This window comes from Hippoglossus hippoglossus, chromosome 16 (assembly GCF_009819705.1).
Source record: "Hippoglossus hippoglossus isolate fHipHip1 chromosome 16, fHipHip1.pri, whole genome shotgun sequence".
NCBI classification, from domain to species: Eukaryota; Metazoa; Chordata; class Actinopteri; order Pleuronectiformes; family Pleuronectidae; genus Hippoglossus; species Hippoglossus hippoglossus.
Window position 1 is genome coordinate 19,720,016 of NC_047166.1, and position 26,979 is coordinate 19,746,994.

General features: G+C 41.3%; 1 protein-coding gene across 2 annotated transcripts in view; it reads right to left on the reverse strand.

Moving 5' to 3' along the window:
- cdk14 (cyclin-dependent kinase 14) overlaps nucleotides 1-26,979 on the reverse strand; it is a 147,792-nt gene that overhangs the window by 95,702 nt on the left and 25,111 nt on the right. Inside the window, exons 1-4 of one of the 2 annotated variants that reach the window (XM_034609819.1) lie at nucleotides 13,948-14,106; nucleotides 4,468-4,713; nucleotides 1,533-1,627; nucleotides 883-962 (exon numbers count right to left, since the gene is read on the reverse strand). In XM_034609819.1, the coding sequence (XP_034465710.1) occupies nucleotides 883-962; nucleotides 1,533-1,627; nucleotides 4,468-4,698 (406 nt within the window). In that variant the 5' untranslated portion in view covers nucleotides 4,699-4,713; nucleotides 13,948-14,106. Of the gene's footprint in view, nucleotides 1-882; nucleotides 963-1,532; nucleotides 1,628-4,467; nucleotides 4,714-13,947; nucleotides 14,107-26,979 lie in introns of those variants that run through there. The other variant, XM_034609818.1, reaches the window with a different exon arrangement.

Sequence of the window (26,979 nt, forward strand, 5' to 3'; positions counted from 1 at the left end):
ATGATTCTAGTTCTATCACACCATACAAAGCTCAAACATACAGAATCCTTTACATATCTATTGTTTATTTTCATTCTCTGAGATACTTTACAGTTATTCCTTGTCATTAGTGAGTCCTCCTCAAACAGTTCTACAATATATTGACAGTTTGGTATTATTTGTTTGCTGGACACTTTGTGCAGAGCTTTTTAGAAACAATCTATGGTGCAGAGTGAAGTTAGAAAACGTTATGTTCATCCGGTTTATCTGCATTTTTCATAAAATAAAACAGAATTATCTTTGTTATAGATCACGTGTGTGGTTTAAGTTTGAATGATTGAACTGCTGTTATTTCTTCATACATGTCATTACTATTTCAGATGTTTGTTAAGCAGTTAACACAATCTTCAGGCCCAAGTTCCCAACTTTTCAAAATAAAAGCTGTGTAATTCAGCTCGGTATCAAGCATTGCAGCAACAAAATGCCAGACATAGTCTGATGCTCTCCCTGTGCTTCCTTCTGATGTTGATGAGAGTATTTTTGTCGAAAATAATTATAAGTAATACAAGATTCATTAATAGATTCATGCGTCTCTGTCTTCATGTTCGCAACAACATTAGGCTGCGGACAATACGTAGATATATAATAAGAAGATTAAGGCATTGTCTTCGTGAGCATCACAGATTTAACCTTTTATCAGCTGTTGTTTGTGTAAGATTTTAAAAAGGTTCGGCTCTGAGCACACGCCTGCCTGCATCACTTCTGGGCACCTTGGATGCTGTCTCCAGTAAACAATAAAAACATAGACACACTTAAGTTCCACTGATGTAAGATGTAATAAAGATGTAATAAAGCAGGGATACAGAAATCCAGTAATGATTTATTTCTACTTAAACCTTTTACCTTCTCTTATGGCTGTGAAGGGCGTTCCCTCCTCCTCTTGTAGACGAATCACCTTCAGAGCCACCAGTTTGCCGTTCACCCTATCAGGGACGAACACACGGACAAACTTTGAGTAGGGTAATTTGGTGTTTTTGACATAATATGAGAATCTATTGAAGAATCGGTGAAGCTGTGGCACAGTAAGAAACGGTTAAGTTGATGGAATGTAATTTAGCAGCAGTGGAGTGAGACGAGGGTACGAGGCCACAGGGTCACACCTGAATGACGCGCACCAATCAAAGCTGCTGCAGCAGAATAAACATGGTTAGAGAGAAGATTAGAGTGTGGAGCTTCATACATTAAGTGGGTGGACTGTCTGGGATTTCATTAGCACAGCCTGGGAGAGGAGCACCCACAATAAAGTGGAACATAACCATAACCATCTATAGTGATTGAAATAAAAGGAACTGCAAGCAGGCAGTATACAGAAAATCTGCATAAAACTATGAAGAGTTACTGTTGTTCCTTTTTCCATTTAATCAATGTATTCAGTTATAGCAGTGCTCCTGTATAATTAAATGTAATATCCACCGCCTGCATGAGTGACTCTTATGAACTGTGAAGAAGAGAGACTGGATTAAACTGTGATTTGACATGCACACACTACTTACTTGCTCTTCCCCTTGTACACTGTAGCATATGATCCCTCTCCCAGCTTCTCCAGCTTTTCATAGGAATCTGCCTTCCCAAACTTGGGGCTTGTGGGCTGAGAGAAGAAAAAAGAGGGAAAAAAGATATGATATGAAAATGTAATATGATAGGATCAACTCAGTAACCCAGAAAAATACAAGTCCCTGAGGATTTCCCAGAAGACATTACATGCCTATGAGTGATATTAAAATCGGGAGGCTTCCCACTGCATAACCAGGGAGGTGTAATGCCAGAGAAGAGGAGGAGAGATAATTTCACAGTCTCCATGTGAGAAATATGAAGAGGACTTATAATTTATTCGTCAACTCGTAACTTTTAGCACGTTTCCCTGTCTTGATATTTCACCGAGGAAAGAATCAATAACTGCAGTTCTGAGGAAATAAAACCCAAGACTGAATATCTTTATCCCAACTGGTAAGAATGTTGATTATTGTATCTGACATAGCGAAACACAGCTGAAGAGTTCCTTTTTTTACACCTTAGAGTTCATTAACTACTTAAATCAAATGATATAGGTTGTCACGCAGAAGTTCAAAGCATTAACATGAGTGAAAGTAGAGATTTTGTAAAATAGGCTAGTTCCTTGCTTAAACTTCAGCCGATCTAATCTTCTGCTACTACTGCTGCTCTGATAAAAAATAAGATGCCTGCTGCCTAAATGTCTTCACATTGGTGTTTGACATGAATGAAGAGTACAAGATGTGTTAGCATTGTAGCTTAGTGAATACTAAAATGCCATTTGGTGGAGCACATACCTCCGCCCAGGCCCAACGGTCCCCTCACATTCAAATCCACATTTATGTGGGTCTGCACCAAATTCCACACACTCGGATATCTGTCCCTAAACAGATTTTTTTTTTATTTGTAAGATCCATGAATTATTCCCTCGTAAATCTTACAATGTGCACAGAAAGTGATTCCTGGATCTGCCCCTTTTGTCCGAATCCATGCCAAAATGTAATGGAATCTTTCTTGACCGCTACCACACCCTTCCACCAAGTTTCAATAAAAACTGTTGAATAGTGTTTGTGTAATGTTGCTGACAAACAGACATACAGCGATGAAAACATAACCTCCTGGGTGGAGGCAACAAGCAAGTAACCTGGGAATCGGATGAAGAAAAGGAACAACATATCCGAGGAGGTCTAAATGAGGTTGTTGTTTTAAAAAGCCACGGGACTCTCTAATGGACGCCTAATGGATAAAGTGAGAAAAGCTGGGGTGAAAAGCACTTTCTACTCGGAAGCTTCCAACTTGGCCAACTGACAGTAAGTGTCCGTGCTGATTAAAACCTGATATCTCCTAGTAAATCTGTCGAGGAGTCCACTATCCCTCATCTCAACACAAGTGCTCGTCCGTGAACTGCTCTGAGAGAGTAGAGTCGGTTGCACTGCCTGAAAACGACGGCGACAAGGCCAATTTACACATTTTCATAATCCTGGCTGAAGCTATTCATTAGTGTCCTGCAGTGATGCTGGCAGGCAGTCAGTCAAGCCTCATATCACACTTATTAAATCTTATTTGTGTGCACATTCATTAGGCATTTCCCGTTTGGTGCTAAATTAAAAGGGAACCAAATACGTATAAGAACCTGAAAATCTCATTTGCATGATTGAGAAAAGCATATTGTTCGCAAACAGACTTTAATTAACCATGTGAACGACCACAGGCTGGTACATTTGTTTCAGATGAAGAAAAGGTGCCAAAAAAAAACTGAGACCTACAGAAAGTAATTGGCACCTCGACAGCATTGGGAAATCCAGGTCAAAGCCAAAGCAAGTGCTGTGATATTCCTTTTAATTAATCTGTTTTGTAGTGATAATTTGAGCTACGGCGCATTGCGAAGCCCCGTGCTAAAATTGTGTCAACTCTTTCTTTTCTTTATCAATCTACGCTCAATTAGATGGCAAAAACTAAACAGAACTTTGGAAATGTTTGCAAATTTTATTAGAGAAGACAAATTAAAAGGACCTTCTGCTTCATGGTAAGTCTATTCCAGGTGTAGAGAGACAAACGCTTCACAGCTGACAATGCATATCACAAAACCAAGACATGAGGTGAAGCGAGGAGCCTGCAGAGCTCAGAGACAGAATGGTATCGAGGCTCAGTTACCGATTACAGTTATAATCGTTAGCCAATGTGAGTGAGATCAAGTAGAATAGGCAGGAAACAAACATCCCTCTGCTGAGCTGTGGGATTTTGTATTGAATTGAGCAAGGGTGTGTTTTATTGCCTCGGGAATCATTCATTAATCATTTAGAAGACAAACAAATTATTATTTTGTCTTTCAAAAGTTAAATTGGTCCACGGTAAATTTAGCCTGATGATTTAGGACATTTAAGGACAGCATAGTCTGAGATGAACCTAGATGTCTGCTAGGTTATATGGTAGATATGAGAATCAGGAATCTCAGCCACTGTCAGTTTGGCTGCAGCGTTAGTGACAAAATAACTCGGAAGGTTGAGCCGAGTCGTCTACGGACCAGAATGTCGGTTCGATCCGAGTCTCTTTCTTTCGATGTGCTGAAAGTGTCATGGGTCAAAATACTGAACCCAAACTGCCTCTGACGGCTGTGCCAAAAGTGTGATAGAGAAAGTGCGTCACATACATGCACTGTGTGAAAGAGTGTGACACTGAACTGCAAAGTGCTTTGAGTGGTCATCAACACTAGAAAAGCTCTAAATAAATGCAGACCATTTACCATGATAAATAATCATTTGTTTTCTTGAGTATTTTCTTGCTACTGATTCATGCATCATCAGGTATAGGAACATGCATGTGATTGCCATGTTTATTATTTTAACAAGCATAAAGAAAGAAAGATGCTGAATTTGTTGACTTTCGAGGCCACTTAGAAACACTGTCCTGTATATGATTCTGTAAAGTTGCACTTACAGAACTGGGGCTGGAGTGTCGGCGCAGTTTGGGGGACTCCTTGCCGCTAGAGGAACTCTTGGCGCTGATGCAGGCATTGTTCTCGGAGTGGACCCTCTTCACCTGACTGGCAGGCTTCTCGAACGGGTCGAAGCCGCTCTGCGTGCGCTGAACTCTCACCTTCTTGTCCTCAGGGATGGTGTCCAGGGGCTTGATGACCGAGTCTGTTCCCTGGCAGCTGCGTGTGGACATCTTTGTGACACATATCTGTCAAAAAAGGAAGACGACAGGGAGAGAAGAGAGGGAGAGAGAAGATAAAAATGAGCATTAAAGAAAAGAAAAAAAAAATCCATCTGCGATTACCAGCGTTCAGCCAAAAATTTACTGTGCCCCTGTCTTCTGGATGCCGCCTGTGTTTCATCTCTCTGTCAGCCTTGGTCTGTTCCCTCCCTGCAGAGCATTGCTGCTACCTTTCTGCTAAGATGAGAGTCTTTTTTATCTCCATCTCTCTTTTCTCTGATCAAAACAGCTCCAGTCTCACTCGGCTCTGCTCCACACACACCACTGACTGCTGCTGGTGCTGCTTCCATACTGTGCATTCACAAAATCCCACCATATCTCTGACACACATCTACCCATCCATACGATTGTCTCCTACAAGCCCACCGGGCACACACACAAACACACACACACACATACATACACACAGCACTCCACACTCCACACTCCACATCTACTCTCCAGCACAAAGCACCTTGCCCGCCGCTCCTCCGCCATGGACTGTGTGCATTGAGCACAAAAGACGCAGGCGGCATGACATGTTTTGCCACGGCTCCCGTCAGATTAAATATTTAGGCCTAAACTCCCCTGCAGGAAGAACTTCTAATTACCCTAATACACAAGGAGGAGTCATCTTGCAGTGGGCTTGCATGGTATTTAACTTGGGCCAGGTTTCAATAGACCAAATGGAGCACAGAATTCTTTCTCTGTGACAATGTTAAGTTTTTATAAGAGTTTTTGATAGTGATGATGATGATGATGATGATGATGATGGTGATGTTAAACTGATATACTGGAAATTAAAGTCTTTGCTTATTGTATGAAGAGTGGCCAGTTGTGGTATTGACTGGATCTACATTTTAGAAAATTAACAACAAGTTTTTGTGTGTTTCGTATCAAGCAACCACACAACTGTTAATGGTAGACATGATAGAAAGTCAGCTGCAGGGGTGGAACATAAAGTATACTTACTAGTAGCCTACTGTTAAGTCAAATTATTTCCTCTATTATTTATTTCATATGTGTGTCCATTTTATCTTAATTCCTACTTCTACACCACTACATTTCAGTACTGGAAGATGTAGACAGAAGTAGAAGAAGATAGATTTATATTTATTTTGAACACAACAACACCGAAGTGGACATGTACTTGTTATTTCGCTGACATTTACATAAAAATAATATTATAAGCTTTTACTATGACACATTGTTACAGGTTAAACAGCTCAACAGTGTGTACATATTTAGAATTAATCTCCACCTTGACAACATTAATTTGTTGTTCACACATTAATGCATCAGTAACAATGATTTCTTAATATATATTCTGATATGTACGTTTAGCTCATAATATTATTTTAACTTAACTCAATTGAGATTTCAAATGAAGAATGTTGTAATGGGCTGATTGTATACCATGTATAACTTCTTTTAGTTATGTGAGGATTTTTAATATCCTACTTCAACTGTTGTCCAGCACATGATAGTCACATTTCCGCTGTAAATGATTTAACCTGGATAGAGTGCCAGGACATCCTGCTCTGAGTGTCAGGTTTCCAATAAAGTTCACTGCTTGTGGCGTGGCTGGGGCTTTCTCTTTATTTTATTTTATTAAGCTATTTATTCATTGTAAATGACAGTAACACCATTACGAAGTAGAAAATAATTATATTGGTTTGTTTTGGTCCTCTGTTCTGTGGCTTTTTCTTAATAACAGCCTCCGTGCTGTCTTTGGAAGACGATACCCCTGTCAGCTTCATTGTTGGTATTCATTATTGTTCTAAAACACACCTGAGCTTGGTTACAAGCGCCTGTTTGCATGAGGGATAACGTGTGAGTGCTGCGTTAATGATCAGGCTCCTTTGTATCTTAAAGAGCTCGTTGAACCCTATTATCCAAACCAAGCACCTCACTCTCAAGAGGCTTACTTCTGGGTCTCCAAGAGTAGAATAAGAAGTACAGGCCGGGGCAGATGCCCCCCCCCCCCCCCCCTCCCACCTGAGACTGGTTCTCGTGGAGGTTTGTCTCCACTGTCAGTTTTTTCTTGTTTGGGGAACTGATGGGATTCTCTAAAAAATTGTAAGGTCTCAACCTTACTATAGCTGTGTCTCATTTCAGGGGCTGCATCCTTCTGAGGCTGCATATGAAGACCAAGTTAGTCACAGCGATGCGACTAGACTGTACCAATTCGAAGGCTCCGCCAAATGGGGACGACAAATGTTAATGGTGGATCCTTCCTAGCAAAACATATCCCATGATTCATTGCGCTTCAGTGACATACTGTTTTTCAAAGAGGTAATGGCGGCAAAAACTGAGGCGAAAACATCAAAAGAATTAGTTTTTAAATGTAAGTACTAAACCGAACAGCTCCTGGTACACACATTAAAAACAAACATATTTTCAACTTTTTTAATCAACAAAAGAACTTTTTCACTCGTAGCTCTGCTGCTAGACGACGCCTGTAAGAGCGGGAGATGCTGGTGATGCAATAAGAAGACCAGACCGTCTCATCGCAGTTCAGCAGATTGAGACACAACTTATCTAAAGAGCCTCAGGATAATGTACGCAATACACAATATAGGCTATAAACATTACATTAAAATAAGTGGAGGCAAAAAGTCAGTCCAGGGCATGGATTATGGGAAGGCCAAGTGATTTGTGGGAGGAAGCAGGTGCTCTGCTACATCTGTTTTCCTCTGTTGCCAGGATGGGAACGCCCCACCAAGACAGCCGAGACGCAATTACACCATATCGATTCTGGTTGAAGGACGGCCTCTTTAATCACTACCTCTCCCACCACCAATGCACACATGTACACATATAAACAAAATGTGATACATGGCATTGTTTCCCTATCTCTAATTTATTCTGTGCTGGAGCAGTGACCCTTTTGCCCCAAAGGGATCATTAAGGATTAATCTTATCTTAGGGTTGTCATACAATAATGGAAGAGGAACACAGTGGGCAGGCCCAAGCTAATGCAACTATGTCCAGAGAAGTACTTACTGATGACATTAGCTTGAACGATGACAAGAACCACAGAGGCCATAAAAGACCAATCAACCATGGAGCCTACTTATGTGCTCTGCTTACTCAAGGCTCTCAGCCATGTTAACTTGGCCTCATTCAGGGCTTGCACCCTGTGTGAACGCATTTCCATTTTACAGAGACAGAGCAGGGCTATCAGCTTGCCTGGGCTCATCATCCTGGGCTCAAAACGATTGTGAGACGACACACTAGAGTAGAGATGCCTGATCCTCCTCTCCTTCAAACCTCACTGTCTGGAGCGCACAAGCCTTTGTTTCAGTGTTCTACAATACACAGATAAAGCTGTGTGTATGTCTTGCTAAAAATAGCTGGTGCTTGCTCAAACACTGCAGCTTTTTGTGTGATGCTTCGGTCAGGCCTTCTGACAGAGATGTGAACCACAGATGGGTGAACAGAGTGATGGCCTGGTACAACAATGACTGCCTTTAACAGAAGATCTGATCCGAGGGTTAAGCTGACATGTTAGAATAGTGACGTTTCAGAAAGAATTATATCACGGTGCGGTCTACATGACTGACACACTGCTAATCACATTCCACATCAAGGAGAAAATAAGGATCAGGCATGTTGAGTAGGAATAATTTAACTTCATGTGGTGGACGGCAACATTATCATTAATTTGGAACCATGGGTCAAATTAATAAGGCCACATATTCACACTCCTTTTAGCTCTGCTTTGGTCCCCGACCTCTGGCTGCTACATGTTCCAACATGGTTGAGAAACTGTATTTCCACCCATCAATTGCATGACAATGAGGATTGCATTTTGGACACTTTGGGCTTGGGACCAAAGGTTTCAGGTTTGAAATGAGGTGGAGGAAGTTAGTAAACGACACGTTTCCCTCTCCCAAAAATCAACAGCTAATGTCCCGCTGAGCAAAGCACCAAACTTTCCAACTCTGTGTGTAAAAGTGACTATGAAGAATTCTTCTTCTTAAAAAAATCATTATCAGCATTTCACCAAATTTCCTTGCACATACAGAACATCTATATAATTAGTTCTATACACTGGACACAGTTCGATATATTGGACACAGTTCAACATACCTGGTCAACCTAACTCATTTACCAGTTCCCAAACCTTGAGATATGGGTTTGGGAAGCGACATATCACGACTGTTTGTGATGACAACTTGTGTCTCCACACAGAAACATAAATTATGAATTTGTGAGTTTTCATCCATTTTGTAATGGAATATCATAATTTATTTTTTGGCACACCTTCGTACAAAATGTCCCATATCCTTGAATTATCTTGGACTCCATTCAAAGCCAAAGTGACTTCTCTCTGCAAGTCACTTTCAGTGGGTGTACCAGCAAAACAAAATATCTAACTGCACTTTGCAATTTTTCTGCTGTGTCTCTGTATCCTTTTGAATATCATCCTTAGGATATTGGATGAGACTCTTAATTACGGGGATGAAATAAAATATTCCACAGCTAATATCCCGATATCCCCAAGATAAGAGGCTTTTCATTACATCAGTATGTGAAGTACCTCACCACTGCACAAAAAGCACAACCGGCCCCCCCAAAAAAATATATATACAGGTCTATACAATATTTTCAACTCAACCTTATTGAATTAGCATAGAAATGACTGTTTACTGAACAATTTATGGTTCAGTCTCAAACACAACTCTCAAGAATGAACTGCATCACACTGCTGGTACTTGGTGATTTCTTGAAATTGAGACATTATTAATCTCTAATTCCGAAGCTGGTTGTATCATTGATATGTTTGTGATATGCATGTGGAGACTGGTGCACTTGATATTACTAAGACAGAGAAGTGGAGTGGTGTCTCGGGAGCTTGTGCTTTCTGTCGGGGAGAGGAGCTGACTTTACTGCTGACTTTGGGCTTTTCCAACTCTGCAGAACCACAAAAAAAACTATAAAACACACTAGAGGAAAGAAACACAGAATCAAGCAGACAAACACACACACACACACACACACACACACACGTGTGTAACCTACAACAGAGAGAAATTACATAATGATTCAGAGAGTGTTAATATCATCTCCCTCCTGCACGCTGCTTGCATTTTTCATGCATTCCTAATGACTAAGCATCTACTGTTGGTGTCCTGACAGAACAAGATTAGTTAATAGCCCGATACATCACTGCACATCACTGTTTGTTTCTTTTAATCACAGAGACATAAAGTTAGCGTCCCTGGTCGTAGGTCAGTTAGCAAATCCCTGTGTCCCTTCTGCCCGGTAGCCGACAGTGTTGTCAGCCACTGTTAACTCAGCACAACACTGGTAGCTTCCTCTTTAGCTGTGTGCGCTCTCGTGATGGGCCTCCACTTTTACACCTGCACACTCAGCAAAAGCTAAAGCCCGGTTGATCCCAGAGGTGAAATTAAATTTTACACATTCCAAGTTGAGCTCTGTTAAACTGTAATATACTGTATCACCATGACACTACAGGCTGCCTTTGCTTTGTGATCACTACCTCGACAAGTATATGTACCTCTAAGCTCAAACTAGTTTCATAGTTGAAAGTCAATGACAGTTCTATACAGTGTCTTCACTCTGAGGAAACTACTGAAGGAGGTTTCTGAGGTCCAGCCACGTTCTTGAAGGATGAGGTGTTTGGTCACACATTCAACCTCCTCATTAGTACAACTGGCCATTGCTTTTGATTGAGATGCTAGAGACTAAAAAACACAGGCGTATAGATGATTAAACTGGCCGGCTTCCCAGCAGTTTCGACTTCAGGGGAGGACACAGCCACTCAGGAGAATGCTGTGGACAGACTTGATCTCACCGACTACTCTCCTTACCTCCACCCTTGCTCATCTTCAACACCACTGTCACGTATAGGACTGTGAAACCTGAGCCAGGAGCCCAGACGTACAGTGAAAATACATCCCGAAGCAGAGCAATCTTTCACTCTGCTATAATGCAAAAGTGCTGGTGGCAATTTTCTAATCCTGTCTCCCATACGACGAATACTACTCTGAGGATTCATTATAGATTCTCGGCACACCATTAGGCTGGAAAAGTATCAAAATCAGTTCTCATTACATTACAGCAATTCTGATATGAGGCTGTGCTTTTTTTTCAAAGTTATAATATTGAACTTTACACTTTCAGCATCACTGTATTTCTTTCAGAATGCCATCCATGTACTACTCTGGTGGTCCAGCAGGGAAAACCACAGAGACTAATTTGATTTAATTTGCTTTTGTTGGGTGTTAGAAATAAAAATAAAAAGTCAGCAAATAAATCGATTTTTAGTATCACAGTCCGCTGTTCTATATAGACCATATTCACACATATTCCAAATAGACTTTGATTAAAGTTGCAGTTCTTATATTTAATTGACATTGAATTCAATGTTTATGTGTTAACATGTTAACATTAGCACATAACACAAAGGACAGCTGCAGCCATTAGTTGTTTTTGTATTTGCTGGTAAACTGAACAAACTGAAGTGGTTATAATTCTAAATGTAGGGTGTAGGAATATGGGGAGGGATGAATGTGACGAGAGGGAATTTTGCCTCAATGCCACTATTTAAATACTTTGTGACCAACTGGTGGCACTAGATGAAATGTCACAGAACCACCAAAGTCAAATGGTTTAATCCTCTGGGGACCATTAATATGTGAACTAAATTTCATCACAATTCATCCATCTGTTGTTGAGATAATTCAACCTGGACCAAAGCTGTTCACCCTCTGACAGGTCTTTTCACAGAGTAATGGCACAAGCACAGCTAATAATTAAAGCACATTTTGCAGTCCTCGTGAAATCAGCATAACACTACAGCAGTAACTGGAGCTGGTTGTCATGTGTAATAGGCCACTGCCGACTCATTAACACGAGTGCCACTTAAGCAAACACCTTCATTTTGTAGCCACTTGATATGAATCACATCACGTGCCCCCCACTGAATCTCTGGGGAATCTGAATAAAAGCATTGCTGTCAGAGGCCTGTGTGCAGGTGTTGCACTGGAGCGATCCTTCCAGAAGCCAGCACATGCTGCACCGAAGCTCGTCTGCATGTATTTTGGTTGTAACCTCAATATGAAATGAGTAAAGCATGCTCAGAGGGTGCATGGCATGAAGGGCCAGATAAAAACAAAGTAGTGGTTCAAATACAGAGCACAGACCAGTGCTTTTAACTATTTCCTGCTTGTACTGAGCCTTACGAATCCATTCTACATCCCAGAGCTCGGGTTTCACAATGTGGTAATTGTCTGGAAAACATCCACTGGAACTGTCTGAACTTGGCCACTTGAAATTCAGCTCTGGGTAGATGAGTGGCTCCTAACCAGTTTGGATGGACTGCTCCTTGTGACCCATAACAAACGGTTGTAAACAGATAAAGGGGACTATAGTCAAACATCAAGTATCAATGTTTTAAACATTAATAAACACTAAAAGCAATGTCTGAGCATCGATACTAATTGTACTAAAATAAAGCTGTAGCATCCACAGTTTTAGTTTTTGAACAGCACAAATCCTGTCCAGTAGTTCCCACACCATCAGAGAGCATCATCCCCAGAGCACAGAACTTTTTTGGTACCAGAGACTTTTTGGTACCCAGGTCCCTTGGCTTCTGGAAAAGTTCTTGCAAATCGAACAGGTCAATTGTTATAAAGCAATGAGACATATAGCCAGAGCATTGGTTTCAAATTTAAATAGTGTAGAAGAGATATATACTGACTTTAGGTGCTGATATCTATAATGACTGATTTTATATATTTCTTAGTGGTTTTCATTAAGCAATACATGATCAAATATGACGAATATCAAAAAAAATTAAAAAGCTACAAGACTGGTAGCAATAGCGGCAGCATGTGTTGAGAAATGAGCCGACAGTTTTGATTTGGCTAACAGCATCCGTTAGGCCTAGTAGTCTCGTGTCTGTGGCTTCAAAAGATGATGCAAAAGAGAATGATATAGGCCCTGCCCATTTGCATGCCATTTTGATTTTTTTTTTTTGCAACACATATTTTTGACTTCCTCTCCTACATCTTTCATTCAGGCTTCAACAAACTTCAAGTAACATAATGTTTGTGCAGCCCTCAACACTAAGCAGTGTTTTCACCGCTGCAGCATCGTGCATGCCTTCCAGGGGAGATTGTCTCAGAGAATGCACTCTTTCTTATTCCAATTTGTACTGTTCATCATGTCAGGCCGCCAGGAGGTGGCTATGACAGCAGACTTTTAGTCCTGCCTTCCAGTGTTGACAACAGGTATAAGCATGGTTGTTCCTTTCGAAGTCTACTGAACACTTGAGGCTAAAAACTCAAATCTGTTGTACAGCCCATTGGAAATACCATCTGTCCCAAATAAACTCAGTACCAGGCTACAATGGTAGCAACCTGAAACATGATAATACAACTGTGAGACCAAATAAACAATCTCAAAGAGGAAGTAATGTGGTTATCGCTTGTTTAATGCTTGTATTGAAGCAACCTTGGGATCTGAAGCTCAGGCGAAGACATCCTTTGTCACTTCTTTGTTACACTTAAGACTTGGCCCTGTATCCTGACAACACTCCTGCTCTCTCAAACACATGACACCCTGCAACTCCACTCCTCCTGTTTCAGTCCTCCTTCCTTGTTCTTCCTCTCTTCTGGCCTGCTGTCTTCCCAAGGAGCTGCATATGGCCCTGCAGAAAGCCTCACTACGCGTCAACAAAGCGTAGCCACAGATGGTAATTGGCCTGTCCCTGTCTCTCTACACCTCGTCCTCCCTCCAGTACCCACGCTCCGTCCTTCTGGGCACGGAGCAGACCCGGGAGTCAGTCATCACCTCCTCCCCATCGAGATGCACTAGGACTCAGGTGGCACATCCACTTTAAAGCTGTCATGCTAGCATAGAACTCATCATCACACCCCGACACCCCCAAAACAAAAACACCAGACACTTGTACACGCACAGTACACACATAACGACAACCCATATCTGCTCTATAAATGCACATGAGCTGAGATGTCTGCACATCGCCTCGTACAGTAAGTGTGTGTGTGTGTGTGTGTGAGTGGTATGTCTGGGGAGCACTATTCATGCTCAACGACACACACACACACACACACTCACACTCGCACTCAGAGAAGCAATGCATCCAAAGCAAGAGAAGACGGGGATAGGGGAGTAATGACAAGGGATGAAGAATAAAACGAGCAGCAATCTCAGTCTCCCTCTTACCTTCCAGGAAGAAAACAGCACACCTGGATGTCTCTAAAGAGCAGACAGAAAGCATTCAAGCCAAGCTCTCTCCCTGCAAACCTGCTCAAAACATCTCCCTCCCTCCCTCTCTCTCTCTTTCTCTCTCTCTCTCTCTGCCTCTCTCTCCCTCTCTCCCTCTCTCTCTCTTCCGCTCCCCTTTGCAAGCTGGAAATGATGAGATTGTACTATAAGCAGAGGGGGAGTGAAATCCGAGGCGGCGGAGGGTATTAGGAGGCTTGTGTTGTTTCTGGCCGACAGCCCTGAGAGACTGTGAACTCGTGGCTCGTGAGGGACAAGGGGGGGGGGCGGGGGTGAGGGCACGGAGGGTAAAGAATGGGTGCGCTGCAGCTGATGCGAGAGAAAAAGTCCGCCCGCCGTGACATCCTGAAACCCTCAAGGACCCCTGCTCTGCCGGAGTGGTACAGCCCAGAGGAGTTTAAGGAAGCAAACAGTGTCTGCAGCAGAGATGGCTAGCAGCTGAGGCTACAGCGAGGCAAGCACGGCATGAATGTATGTGAATGTGAGCTGGGCTCAGTGAAAATGAGCTGCGGTGGATGAAAGGTGAGAATGTGGGATTCTGGGCACACATTGGGCTGTTTCCTTAAGATGCCCCCAGACAAGACGAGAGGAGATGAGAGGGATACATACACCCAAACATTTTCATTAAACCCCCATCGTCATTCAAAACCTCCCTTTGGAATAATGCCATGTTTTTTGCTGTCATTAAGAATGTGTTTTTTTTTCTTCAAACAGGGCAGGAGAGAGCCGCATCTCTTCAGCAGCTCGCTCCTGACTTCGGAGCAGCTCCAAAAGAAATTCAATACTTTGATGTACAGCAAATATACTGCAGCATATAGGAACGGAATCATAAGTGGTCCATTAAGACAACCAGGATCATCGGATACATATAAGGTCTCTCTGCAGAATATTTAAACCACTGTTGGAAATATTTTGTTGGCTACTAAAGCTTTACAGTAAAAACGCAATAGAAGAAGTATTTTCTAAGGCAAATAACTATTGCATCACATCACACATGAGATGCCATTTTTCTCTGTTATTGTAAATATGAACTTTTTTATTAGCTTTCATTAAAACTTGATGCCACTAAAACATTCATGATTGTGACAGTTAGAGTTATAAAAATATTTTATCCACTTCCGACTCACTCAAATGTTTGGGTCTGGTCTCATCACACAAGGCAGAGGAGGTTTTCCTGCAGGTTACCTTTCCAAACCAGGTCAGGGTGAAAAGATTTCTTCATTGTATACGTAGAGAAAGTTCGCAGGGAGAGTCTGGAGAACAGCTTAATGTGTTTAGTCATCATACATCAGTGGCATGTCAGTCTGCAGCTCTGCTGGCTTACATCTAAAAGTACAACACGGCAATGACATATATTGAAAATGAACTGCAGAGGGATGCAGAATGTGATGGTCACCACATTACTGCAATACCGCGGTCATGTGATGCCTGCCATATGATTGAGCTCATAACCGTCATCGCCACAACTTTTTTTTCTCCTTTTTTGCTGGTGAAAGTTACAGGAGTGCACATGCAGGGTTTTTCCTTGCCGGAAAGTAGGCAGGGGGGGGTACTGAGCCGTCAGACTGGGGAGGGGATGGTTGTACCAAGCCCAGGGCACGGACACAGGGACCCATACCCAGCTCCACTGGGTCCACTTACAGTGTTCATTTTGGGTCTTTTCATACATGTTTGGACATTAAAAATTTATATATGCTCTGTCAGTAATTTACTACTCCTCTCTGTGTCTCTGCCAACAGAAACCGGGCGAAACCAAGCTCACTACGCCATCTCCTCCAGCTCTCCATCCAATGCCTAAGTTAAAATGTTTAAACTTAGGCATCAGTTCATCATTGAGTCCGTGTGAATGTTTGTGCTAAAATTGGAGAAATTCCCTCAAAAAGTTTGCTTCACAAGAAGGGGAGGGACGGACAGACAACCCAAAACCATGGTGCCATATAACATAAAGGCATACAAATATCGCTTTGATATGAGAGAGAATACATTTACAGGCTGATAGAATTGTTTTTTTTAGGAATTCATATGGACTTCAATGAGAAGCACATCAGGCTTCCCACTTTGTCTTCACAACACAGATTATAGCAAACAGACATAATCTACTCAGGAAATGTAGGCTACTTAACCCAAATTAACTTCAGATTCACACTAACTGCACTGGACTCTTTCACAGCATTGCTGAGAGTGCAGCTTACTTTATTCATGTTCCATTACTGCAGCTCTGAGATACATAATAGTTCACAGAAAATCCTTCTGAGATTTCTGTTATTATATCCACTCTGCTTCTGTTTTCAATACAGTGTTTGGTGCTTTAATACAACAGCCATTTATTCAGAAGACAATATGGACAAAGGCTTGATTATTATTCTATTGAACAATTGCATATTAAATTACTGGCATATGGCACATATGCATTAATAATGTGATCAGGCTACTGAAATTCTATTTATCTTGTCATACATTATCTGATTAGAATACTGATTATTGATTATCATCCACCCGAGGCCTGTACTATGAGACAGGATTTGTGGTAAGTGAGGTAACTTGGTGGTTTATTACCTACCAGTCGCCATGGTAACTCGTGTTGAGCACCTAACCTGCTCCAGGGCAGATTATGTTTGAGATAACAGATCAACATGTCTCAGAGCACCACCTACTGACCAGTCAGTTGGAACATGGTGTCACCATTCGAGGAAGATGGTGTGGAGGGTCTCTGATAGGGCACAGTGCTCATAGACCTGGGAACCCTTTTGGCTTCCCTAACAGTCTTTACATAAGTGACTCTCATTATTGCAGAGGACCAGCTCCTCAGCAGGAGTGCACTCCTGTGTGGGAGGGCCCCCTCCTGTCTTCCTTATTTCATTTTTTTTATATTGGCTGTAGTAATGTCTAAGCTGCTGCATTGTGCTTTTCTGTATCCACATCATCAGAGAGTGACTGAAGCACTAAAGTCATACGTGTACTTGTTTTATTGTTGCATTCAGAAAGAATTCAGACCCATTCACTTTTACTCACATTTGCTTCTGTTGATTATGTTGTATAACTGAATGAGCTCAGTCCCTTCAACCTCATGGTGTGATGTAAGCTTTTGGGTCCCTCCCTTGTGTTTGCAAATTTACAGCAGTGTCAAAATACATTTAAAGAGAACAGTGGAATTTACTGTTCTGCATATTTGATGTAGTATGAGTATAAGCCCACTCTTAAGTCTCTTTTTTTTTTTTTTCAGACATGACCTACGGATAAAATCCGGAGAATTGGTTAAGGAGTTTAGCCGCAGTTTGTCTTTCACATATGCACAACACAATGGGAGGTTCTCTGCATGGACGCGCTCACAACAGCAACAAATCCTCCGCATTATTCAAGCAAGAGGTGGAGCAGAAGGGTGCAGCAGGCAGAGGAAGGAAGTGACGTATTAACTCTGCATCGGAGATCACGTGACTTTCTTGACAAAGCACAGACACCCGTGTTATCTTATCACCACAAGCTCTCTAGACATCTTCGTCTGTGTCTTCTACGTGTATGTCACCACTTTTTTACACGGAGGTATTTGTTTTCTTTCTTTTTCAACCCCGCACTCACTCACGGTGAATCCAGTGTGGGATCCCCGGATGTTTTCACATATCGACTCTACGGACTTAGGAGGCCAGTCCGCAGAAACTGTGGAGCTTCTCACTCTGACATTTGCGTTCACGCATGCACCTTCTCCGGAGAAAATACTCCGGAGCTCAGTTCATGTCTGAAAGCAGTTTTACTATCCTCATCTGGGCATCTGGTTTGATCCCCAGCTGTGCCAATACTGTATGAATGGTGTGTGATAGAAATGTGCTGTGTGAATGAGTGAATGCGACCTGTACAGTAGATAGACCAACCCAGGTTTTATTTATAGGTACATCTTATCTTCGGTAGGAAGCCCGTGTTTTCTGACCTATTTCCATTTTTTCATTTGCAGTAAATACAAACTAATTCTTAGATGATTGCATGTTGTCGTAGTGTGCTGTGTTCCCAGCACTAATTCCTACAGTACAACAACAGAGGTTAGACTAGGACAGGTTATACGACTGCAGGAGTTATTGTATATATGAATGTATATGTTAATTGAGTACAACTACTTGACCTGTTTCCTCAGCTCATCTGCATCATCAGGCTTGCCTCCCAAGTCATCTGCCACTCAGCATACAAGTCATTAGACACAGGAGACTTCTCCTTTGTTCACAATCTCTCTCACATTCACTCTAACCCCTGTTTTTTTTTTTTTTGCCTCTCTCCTTCTTTCTCTCTGTCATGGATGACCTTGACTGACAGGCTTGTTGCCACAGGAACCACACTATAGCTGTTGTGTTCAGCCGAGGCAGGAAGGTGTGAAATCCTCAATAAAATGTCTCAGATTGGATCCGAACAAGAGCTGATTTCCAATCCACAGCAGACAATGAACAGTTCAAACCATGACACACACACACACACACACACACACACACACACACACACACACACACACACACACACACACACACACACACACACACACACACACACACACACACACACAGTTTAATGTGTGCAAGAGTGGTACAGTGGGGGGAAAAGCCTGTAGGTCATTCATTATTCAATGTAACACACAAATGGCTCTGCCAGCAGATGGAAGTAGAGGCCGAATACACACACACCACACCGCACGCACGCACGCACACACACACACACACAGTATACAGGCCACTGGGCTGAATGGGGGATCCATCGGGGGGTAAGAAGTGAGACAGGGCAGAGAGACAATGCACAGCTGCCCGGATGTACTGTATTTTGAGCACAAGACTAAGACTCTAGCTAAACAGGTTACATACAGATGAACATACAGCGGCAGGCCAGGAACAAATGTAGAAACTGAATTAAAAATGTGCCTGTTAAGAATACACATACACAAAAAAATATTTAAACACCCCAACCCACTGCCACACTGAAATACATCACATGGCCTAAAGTATGAGGAAACCCCTGTCAAAATGATTTGCTTCAGTCCACATACTATCATTTGAATACAATTTAAATGATGCAGCATGCAAGTCTGTTTTGTTCCTCCAGCTTTGTGGAAACAGTTCGGTTTTGTGTCAAGATAACTCCAGTATATGTAGTGTACAGCCCAGACAACACATCTGGGATAAAACAGAATGCAGAATGATGTGATCAGGCCTCACCACTCAACAACAGAATAGGACCTGGAATGAAGATAGTAATGCATTCCTCCTACTATAAAACTGAAATATTGTTTTGACATTTGTTTTCTTAACAAGCAAGATATGTCTCAGCAAAGAGCAATAGAGGTGCTGTTAGGTGTTAGCGATTCCCCTGTTTTATGCAGAGATCCCAGTAGGTTTCAAAAACTATTTCTTTGAGCAAAGCACCAACACAGTTTTGTAGATACATTTTTGTGCATTGATTTAGTTCAGCACTACTTGTATCGGTAGCCCAAGGATATGTGTGCGTGCGTGTCCACAGTATATATGTTTTCCTGTCTTAGCCATGGTTTTTATCAATTTGCAGAAAGCATTGGAGCTGCATCATCTATTACACCATGTACTGTTTACTGTAGATATATTGTTCCCCTTCATTCTGTCATTGTATGGTAACACAAATGAAAACACAGGATCATTTAGAGTTGGCTCCTCAACTATATTGCAATACTGCAATAACCAACATGGAAGTATTATGGATTTTGCAGCAGATTGTACAAAACATTTGATCAGTAGGTAATTGATATCATAAGTGTTATTTTAGAATGATTCTTTTTTTGAACGCACACGTGTTATGTGCCTGACATTAGATACTGTCTCTACAAAAGCATTTTTGTAAAAAAGCAACATTCCTGACTTGCTTGGTTCACTGCAGTGTTCTAACTGGCTCAAGTGTTTCTGCTTAATGCATTCTGCAGCTGGAGCCTGAAACTGCTGAATTCTTGTCACTGCTGAATGTCATGAGGTCACAATGACAGGAGTCTGTGGGGGACCCAAAAAGTTGAAAAAGGTGGCGGCACCTCGCCACGGTGAGAAAGAGGAGAAAATGACAAGAGAGAGAAAGTTAGATTTAACTGTATTACCATTGATATTCAGTCTGGCCACCAGCATGCATGCACCACTCAGGTACAACAACTCTCTTCCCAGTCACACCGTCCCTCAGGAGCACCTTAACAAATACTGGTGGGCCACTACATCAACAGACTGCTGGACCCTCCACTGACCCATAAAGTTTTTACAGGCCCAGTGAGCCCCTCTTTGTGCCTATCACTCAGGGTGGGCATGAGAGCACCTCCCCACCCTCCCATCACACACTGGTTTCAGTGCAGTTTTGTACCTTGGTTCATAAACCTGAGGGACTTTGTTAAATATGGATCCTTGTTAATGTGAGACACTTAAGTGCAGTACCCATCCTAAACCTGCCTGTGTGGAATGGGCTGTTGTCTTGGTCTGCGTTAATGCTCTGGGGCTACTTAAGAATTATTCCTTGTCATTAGTGAGTCATAACAGATGTCACTTTTTATTGTTTGTGTGCTGAACGTTGTGTGCAGAGCTTAAAGTCTATGTTGCAGAGGGAAGTTAGAAGACGTTGCGTACATCCTACCTGGTTTATCATTTATTATCAATATGTTATCAATGTATTTCATTAAAATTTTACTGAATTTGCTTTATTGTTCAGGTGTGTTGTTTATATAAAAATAATTTGTACCTACTTAACTGGTATTATTTTATCATACATTGCATTTCGGCTATTTCAGAGGTCTGTTAAGCAAGTAGCGCAATCTTCAGACTCGGGTATAAAGCATTGCCACAAAAGAAAAAAACATGTTTTACTTTTACTTTGTAGAGAAATTACCAAAGAGCAAGTGATACTATGGTGCTGTGACGAAGCTCAGCTCTTGTGGCGCATGTAAATGTCTGTGTCAGTCTGATATGGTGATATAAAGATAATCAAATTATCAAAATGATCTGGATGGCCAGTTTTGACCCAGGGGCAGCAGGGTGTCACTGCCACTGCTGTATTTGATTCAAGGACATAGAAGAGAACATGTTATACTCTATCCACAGAATGACCGTTAAGCCCCGCCCCCCATGACTGCAGGGTGCTGGCCGTCTGTTCATTAACATTTTATTAATATTGAACGTATCACATGTCCAAGTCACACTTCATCATCCATCTCTGCTAACGTCATTTAATAAAACATCAAGACATTTTCTTGTTCCTCTCACAAATGTCCACTTTCCCCTGGAGTCTTTTTCACGCCGTCTCTCACGAGCCATGACGAACACCACGGACTCACAGGGTCTCGTGTGCAGAGGCTTCTTTGCCTCAGCAGCAAACAGGCCCACATCAGCTTCATAACACAATTCGTTCAGCTGAGTCACATGATCACACAGGCTAACCCCTGGTCCACGTCCATGACCTGAAACGAGTGATGAATTTCTCTGACCTGGACATATCCCAGTTTTATTGGAGCCTGTCAAATCACAGCCAGAGTTTCAAACAAAAACAATCTTTTGTTTTTTCAAGAGGACTCAAAAGATGCTTAGAGCACAAAACACTGTTTAATCTTTTCCATTTAATCTAGTGACGGCAGCCAAACAAAATACATTTGGCTTGTAAAGTTATGATTTTCAGATCAAGAGTGTAGATCCCCATAGCAGAATGAAAATGGTTTACTGTCTTTTCACTCAAACAATAGGCGTGTGCGTTGCATTTCCACATGTATTCATCTTATTGAAACCAGCATCCTTGACGCCTCTTCTTTCGCGAGAAATCTATAAATCCTTTTTGAAAACACTGCGGATGAACTTTGTCTAATTAAGCCTTGTATTGCTTCAGAAGCACAGTAGTGGCTAATTTTCCTCCACCTCCCACAAGGCTCCTGTTTATCCTCATCAAGCTAATTGGCTCTTGAACAGTGATATGTTAATCCTGCATTAGCAATAACAATCCACTTTTATTCTGAAATCAGAAATACTGCACAGAAGAAATAAACGCAAGATAAACAATAGAGAGTTGACAGCATGAATTCATATGACACAGTGTGTAGTTGTGCTCCGAGCATATGGGGCAATATTTTCCGTGTTCTTTTATTGTACATTCAGCTCCACAGCGTTTCTGCCCTTTTATCACTTCCATTATTCATTATTAGTTGAAATGTTATTTGTCCTTTGTGATGCACTTTGTGGCCGCTCTTTTGAAAGGTGCTATATACATAAAGTTATTACGATATTATTATTATTCCCAGTGAATGTGATCAGACTACAAGTGATGTTGCTTGCATGGTTGTTGGGGTTCACCCCCACAGAAAGACTGGACACTTTTCAAAAGATAAACTCATGAAGTGGTTATAATAATGATTAACAATGATATCGTTGTAGTTATTATTTTAGTATTAATCATGAGTTCTATTATTATCATTACTGTGCTTCGTAGTAGTATCTATTATTAGTCTTCTGCCATGAGGTGGAATGAGCTCGAAACAGGAAACTTGGCCCAATAGCTTGAAATGATGATGCATGTGCTTCCAGAGAAATGTGAGACCAGTTGACCAGATGGTAGCGCTGTAATTAAGGTCCCAAAATCCAATTTTGAAAAGGCCACGCCCCTCACACCATGTGTGAAATTTGACACAAGCTCACGAAGACAGCATTTCTTTCAGTGCACACTTTGAACTTGGTGAGACAGTGTAGCGAGCCTAAAAGAAATGTCATAACTGAACCCATGTCCAAATGCAGCTGGAGGCTACTTGAAAGGCCATAAAACCTCACATTCTCATCAACTACAGATAGACATTTTGTCTTGGCTGGTCTCCCACTGTATAAACCCAAACATCACTGCTTCTACAATCCAGACACTCTTCACCCGAACATCAACTGCTCCACTTCATATTACATAGTACTATAGTACTATAAAAATATCTTTTATCTCCATTAATCTCTTTATTATTGTAATATGTTGCTCTTTTAATCCCTTTTATTTTGCTTGAATATAGTTTTAAACTGTGTTTTCGGATTTTAAAATGATTTATTTTCATTTTGACTGTGTTGTTTTCAATGTCCATGTAAAGCCCCTTGATTTACCTCTGTGCATGAAATGTACTTTATATATAAAACTGGTTCCACCTCTGATGTTCTGCATTTTTGGGTCCAAAACAGATTTTCATTTAAACAACCAACCTCCCTCTGCAAATGACTTTAACATAAAATATATTATATGGGACTGTAAAAAAGTATGCACAAATAAAGTTTTGTTACTGCTTTGAAGTGACTAAAGATTTAAGAGCAAATTCAAGATTCATGAGATTTAAATCACATCAAAAATGAAAAGAAACGCACGCCTGGGATCCGATCATGTCAGACAAACAGCTGCTGCATGTTACCCGAGGAAACTCTGCACTGACTACATATCAACTTTGTGTGTAGTCAACAAGGTCAAGAAGCAGAACATGCCAGAGAAATTAGACATCATTACAGGAGATAAACCTGAGCCGGAGAAGTCCGGAGTGAGAGCACAGAGGCAGAGTCTGCCTCAGGTGTCTATTAAAATGAGCGGAGTGTTTTCAAACTCAGAGCGGAGGCATACCTCACGCTGCCTGCATGGTATAATTGGCTGCAGACCCTGCATGGGCACGGACACGCTGAGTTGTGAAACCCATTTCATCAGACTCTTTAAAGAGTGTGTAACAGAAACTACCAAGAATACACAGGAGTCTTTTTTGACCTGCTTATGACATTGACTCCTCCTTTTTAATTTAGAAAAGAAAAAAAGCCTTGACAGCAAACCGGCACCTACCTCTCGAAGAAATGTGCCAATCGATTGACAAGGACAAAAGCGAATAATGCCGCAGAAGCACCATATCCAGTTAACGCTGGCCATGACGAACAGCTGAATGACCTAGAGAGGATGAAGCGTGTTGCTGCTGTTTGCAGAGCTCCAGATGTTTATATGGTTTTCCGTGTCTGCGTCTTTTTGTGCGCATGATTGTGTGTGTGTGTGTATGTGTGCGTGTGGACAAATGTTCAGTGATATTCACACCCCTTCCTGGCCTAAATTCCCCTCGAACTGAGACGGCACATCTGTGCACTGTCCTTCCCACCAACTGTCTGTATTAGAACTGGATCCCGCTGATGCCTGTGGCTTCTCTCCAGAGGAGAGCGTCCATGTTGCTTCTCCATCACTCTATCATTATAAATCATCCAATGTGTTCCAAATTGCCCTGCCACCTCTGGGCCCTCCCGATCAATAGAAGAGGAGAATAAAATCAACACACACAAACACACGCACACACCCAGAAATAAAACTTCTCATTGGAAAACATTTAGTCTCGCGAGCTCAGTGTTGCAATTAATTTTAGGACTAATTCATAAAACAACAGGCCAGCCTGCAGGGGAATGAGCCTTCTGACGATTACTGCTTCATAGCGGTGGTCAAACAGCTCATCAGTTTGCATTGCCGTGAGGGATAAACTGCAGCTTTGTGCTGCAGACAAGCATCAGAATGCAAATCAGTAGGATGATACAGCACAAGCACATAAAACAGACAGGGCTGCTGCAGAATTTAAAGAAGCTCTTTAATCCCCAGTCAACATTAAACACATTGCTTCAGGCCCTCAGATTAGAACGCACATTTTACTGACGCCAACCAGCACAAAGTGGCGAAGTCTCAAAGCGTATTGGTGATGTAGAAGTGTGACTTCTAAAGCTAAATTGACCTTGTTTTGACTTGCTGTGTTTACTGGCTGCTTGTCAGTGATGTAAATAATGACTCCCTGACAGAAGCATGGACAGGATTAGGCCTTAGCTTGGCCAGCAGATGGCAATGAGTCTCCTGCAGGATTGAACAATGAGCCCTCATAGACCTGATGCATCAATACACTGAACATCAAGAGTGAGGTGAAACCATATCTTCTGGTAGGATCAGATTCCTCCACCACAGTAAGTGACCATAAACCCTTCAGCAGCATCTGGACAACAACAGAAACCAGAAGGAAGTCTACGAAGCAGCTCAGGCAGACAGTGAATAGACGACTTAATGAGCCTGTTTCCTGATCAAAGAGATGCTTGGTATACAACATGGCATACTTCCATCTCCCCATCACTACACAATGACCTTCTTAAGACCTCAGTATCATTAAAATGAAATGCATCGCAGATTATTACAGCATCTGAAACTTCCCTTTGAGAACAGTCTGACGGCCACGTTACACAGCTATTGGTCGGGTATGTGTAGGTGTGAAGAACTGCAGGTTTAGAACTTCTCTCTCGACTATTTATCATTCTTCATACAACAGTTTGCGTCATGTTTTCAGGTGTACAAATGGGTGACACATTATAAATGACTTTGGGGACACACTGTCATAAAGAATAAATCATTGCCTCTTGGACAATCGAGGCCACCACAATGATTTTATTTTGATAATTTACATAATGTGAGAAACCGTTGACTTTGGGACACAGACGTGCACAACTGAGTTACACATTATATAACCTATTATACTTGTGTAAGATCATTAAAAAAACATGGCTGCCATCAATCACAGTACTTCACGAAGGGCAAATCAAATTTACCATAACACTGTTTTCTTATTGCGACCCAGTGGAGTCATCCAGAACTGTGTATAGAACATATATACCAATACACTTTAGTTATACACAAAAATGTGGACCAATTGTAACTGCAACAGGGCAAACAAACAGCTTACCATCATGACAGCCACTTCCATTGCATTTAAAGTTTTAAGCATTCTAAGTATGTACTCATGTAAATAACTTGCTAATTCACTTTCAGCGGAAATATATATAAACAGCACTGAAGTAGTTTGTTTTTCTTCAATGAGCTCCTGGTGCTTGTTCATGGTGTGATCCCTCTATAAAATTACCTTATTCTTCAAAGTGTCTTGAGATAGTGTACATTATCATCTGTTGGTATACAAACTGAATTTATTGAATACTGTCAAAGACAAGAACAACATGAGGAGACATTAAAAAACCCTTTGATGTCTTATTCCCAAAAAATATTCACACACTGTTCAATATTTCTCATGATTATGAATGAACGGTTCAGACTGACCTCATTTCTCCTTCTCTCTTCTCTGCTTCGGCAGCAGAAACACTCTGATATTAACATTTTATCACATGTTCATAAAATGTGTTCATCATGAGACAAAAGAGCAAAACTTACTCACGAATGAAAACATCTAATTATAATAACAATCATAGTATTATATAATGCATCACTAACCTTTACTAACTGAATTATTTCTAGTGTTTCCTTTGTATTCTAGCTGATCACATTGTTTATGTTTCACGTCGTTGAACGTCACTTTAGCCTGTCGCTAAATGTAATGCTAAATTACCAAATGTATCTGCAGGTGTCAGTGTTTGCTCTCATATCATATTAAGTACGTTATTCATGGTTCTGAAAATGCTGCTCGTAATGAACAACTCCTTGATCACTTGATAAACAACCAAGTGACAAGAGCCTGACTATGGATTTTTTGGGGGCTGATGCAAATACTAATATTAGGGAGTAAAACATTTCCAATACTAATAAACTGCCAATATATACATTAGAAATAAAGTGGCTGTGATTCCTAAGATGCTGATTTCAAATCCTTATGACAAAGAAACACAATTGAAGCTTGACATTTGACAGTATAACCATAAACTCGATTATGAATAACTACAAATAAAAAGAAAGCGTGTGTCTGTGTGTGTGAAATAGACTGCAATAAACAACTTCATAAAAAAAGACAATGAGCTACTGCCACAAATATTAAGTATCTATAGAGTTACATTATGTGTGTCGTAACGTTTGATTATCGGTTGTAATTTTCAGACATTCAGTCGTATTACTGTGGGATTTATAGGTTATTGGTAAGAGTGAGTGTCAGTAATCTATATCTTTGTGATATGTAGATGCTAAAGGAATATTATCTGAAGTATTAACTCTTCAGCTGTGAAT